Source organism: Musca vetustissima, unplaced genomic scaffold (assembly GCF_032173495.1).
Source record: "Musca vetustissima isolate MV318-11 ecotype Yass unplaced genomic scaffold, APGP_CSIRO_Mvet_v1 utg20432, whole genome shotgun sequence".
Lineage (NCBI taxonomy): Eukaryota > Metazoa > Arthropoda > Insecta > Diptera > Muscidae > Musca > Musca vetustissima.
This window is the reverse complement of record NW_026880861.1, coordinates 295,008-298,382: the sequence shown is the minus strand read 5'-3', so window position 1 is coordinate 298,382 and position 3,375 is coordinate 295,008. Positions and strand designations below refer to the sequence as shown.

Here is a 3,375-nt window from a genome sequence, read left to right as displayed (position 1 = left end):
TAATTTTTTGTATAAAAAATTATCGATAACAAATTTTCTGTATAGAAAAATTAACAATAATTATTTTTTCCGTGTAGAAAAAATATCAAAAAGTTTTTTTTGCAGAAAATTTGTTATCGATAATTTTTTTATATGGACAAGAAATAATTATCGACAATTGTTCTATACAGAAAAGTTGTTATCGATAATTTTTTTCTTATAGAAAATTTGTTATCGATAATTTTTTTATGAAGATAAATTTTTATCGAAATTATCGACAACAGAAAATGATTGATTATTTTCCTTTCAAAAAAATTTTGATAAAATTTGTCTTAAAAACTATCGATAACAAAATAATGATCCCTTAACGACTCTCCTTTATTCATATTGTTATTTTCTTTCTCTTTCCAGTTCTTCTTTTCTCCCTGGGAAATGTTCTCTCACTCCCAGTAACCTCTCCCAAAGACCAGCTAAGAAAAAATAAATCTTTTGAGAGTAGCTCTTCTCCCACAACATGAGCGCAATAGCCAATACGGCGGCAGTGGTGGGTGGCGCCCTGACGGCGGCCACCAGTAACAGTTGGTTCATACCCACCCTACTAGCAGCAATTGCCTATTTTCAATATGAAGAAATTATGGATCCCGAGTCGAAACCCATTGATACCGCAGGAGATGAAATCAGAGATCACTACGATTTTATTGTAATAGGAGCAGGATCGGCGGGGGCGGTGGTGGCAAATCGTTTAACGGAAGTGGAAAATTGGAATGTTCTGTTGCTGGAGGCAGGTGGCGATGAAACGGAAATATCGGATGTACCACTAATGGCGGGATATTTGCAGTTGAGTAAAATGGATTGGAAATATAAGACAGAGCCATCGGGAACCACTTGTTTGGGTGAGTAGAGGAGGAGAATTTTTTTTGGATTTAAAGAAGTTGCTAATTTGTGATTTTTCTTTTAGCCATGAACGGAGGTCGCTGTAACTGGCCCAGAGGTAAAGTCTTGGGTGGTTCCAGTGTTTTGAATTATATGTTATACCTTCGAGGCAGCAAACATGACTACGATGCCTGGGAGGCCTTGGGCAACCCCGGCTGGAGCTATCGTGATGCTTTGTATTATTTCAAAAAATCAGAGGACAATACCAATCCCTATTTGGCCAGTACCCCTTATCATTCGACGGGTGGATATCTAACGGTGGGAGAGGCTCCCTATCACACCCCATTGGCGGCAAGTTTTGTTGAGGCCGGCGTTGAAATGGGCTATGAAAATCGCGATTTGAATGGTGAAAAGCAGGCTGGCTTTATGATTGCCCAGGGTACTACGAGGCGTGGCAGTCGTTGCAGTACCGCCAAGGCTTTCTTGAGACCGGCACGGCTCAGGCCCAATTTACACATTTCCATGAATTCTCATGTCACCAGGATTATGATTGATCCTGTCACTAAGTTGGCATTTGGTGTGGAATTTGTCAAGGACCAGAAGCTGTATCATGTGCGAGCCAAGAAAGAGGTAATTTTGTCCGGAGGTTCCGTCAACTCTCCCCAGCTGTTGATGCTGTCGGGTATTGGACCTCGCAAGGAATTGACCAAACATCGCATCCCTGTCATCAAGGAGCTGAATGTGGGAGAAAATATGCAGGACCATATCGGATTGGGTGGTCTGACCTTCATGGTCAACCAACCGGTGTCGATTGTGGAAAATCGTTTCCATTCCATGTCCACGGTGCTGCAATATGCCGTCTTTGGTCAGGGTCCCCTCACGATTTTGGGTGGTGTTGAGGGTCTGGCCTTTGTCAATACAAAGTACGCCAATGCCACCATGGATTGGCCGGATATTGAATTCCATTTTGTCTCAGGGTCAACAAATTCCGATGGTGGTAATCAGCTGCGAAAGGCCCATGGCCTTACGGATGCCTTCTATCGTGCGGTGTTTGAAAAGATCAACAATCATGATGTCTGGAGCATTATACCTATGTTACTTCGGCCTCGTAGTAAGGGTTCGATAAAACTGCGTTCGGGCAATCCCTTCGACTATCCTTACATTATACCCAATTACCTGACCGATGATTTTGATACAAAAACTTTAATAGAAGGTGTGAAGATTGCAGTGGCCCTATCACGGACCCAGGCGATGCAGAGATTTGGTTCTAGGCTTTCAGCCATAAAATGGCCGGGATGCCAACATTTGCAAATGTTTACCGATCCCTATTGGGAATGTATGATCCGTCATTACACTGTGACAATTTATCATCCGGTTGGTACCTGTAAAATGGGTCCCTATTGGGACCCCGAGGCCGTTGTGGATCCACAACTGAGGGTCTATGGTATTCGTGGTCTACGTGTCATCGATGCCAGTATAATGCCGAATTTGGTTAGTGCCAACACAAATGCTCCCGTCATTATGATTGCCGAAAAGGGTTCGGATATGATTAAGGAATTTTGGATTAAAAATACGGTGGTGTAGGAGGAAGGAGGGAGAGTAAGAGCGAGAGAATGCTCGTTAGAGGTCCAGTGTATGAGAGTGGAGACCAGTGAATGAATTATTTTTTAAATTATTTTTTAAGTTATGTGAAACCAAATCGAAAAAACTGTATTTAGTGTGCCTGTCATAGTTTAGTAATTTTTTTTATATAGCAACAACAACAAAAATTATTTATTTAAGAAGAAGAGGAAAGAAATGACAATTTATTTATAAAAATTATGATATTAAACTATAAAATTAGGTTAAGTTAAATAGTCCTTAAATTAAAATATACAAATAAATTATTAAAATATATAAAAAAAAATATTATTCTCTATATTCGGTTCATAATTATGGTCTTTGGTATACTTTGCGCACATAGGTCTAGGTCCATTTGATCAACTAAATCTTGGTCGATTATCTTGAAATTGGCCATGATTATTAGTTGGACTTATACCTCTCCTCATGAAGAATTTAATTTCACTCGGGTCATAATTGTGGTCCCGAGAGCCATTTGAACAAGAAACAAAAATTAAGTCCTTGGTCCATTTTGCGTATCAAAGTCTAGGTCCTAAAATCCCATTAAATGTTGAGCGATTACCATCAAACTAGATATGCTTATTCAACGGATGGATCCACTTCTCCATGCAAAATTTCGTGACATTCGGTTAAGATTCGTGGCCTCTAGAACGATCCGAACAAGAAAAAAAACAAAGTCGTTGGTCCATTTTGCGCACAAAAGTCCAGGTTCTTTTGGCCAGCTAAATATTGAGCGATGATCTTCAAACTAGCCATGCTTATTTCTTCTACACATTCATTGCATAAATACCCGTCCTCGTGTAAAATTTCGTGATATTCGGTTCAAAATTGTGGCCACGAGAGCGATCAGAACAAGAAAAAAAAATAAGACGTTGGACCCTTTGGCGCACAAAAGCTTAGTTT

At 40.0% G+C, this 3,375-nt stretch overlaps 1 protein-coding gene across 1 annotated transcript; it reads left to right on the top strand.

The window, feature by feature from the left end:
* Positions 1–491: 491 nt before the first annotated feature.
* On the top strand, positions 492–2,436 carry LOC133326735 (glucose dehydrogenase [FAD, quinone]-like). Its single transcript, XM_061535347.1, has 2 exons — positions 492–872; positions 938–2,436. Exons 1-2 carry the CDS (start codon positions 494–496, stop codon positions 2,434–2,436), a joined length of 1,878 nt encoding a protein of 625 aa, XP_061391331.1. The 5' UTR covers positions 492–493.
* Positions 2,437–3,375: the final 939 nt, after the last annotated feature.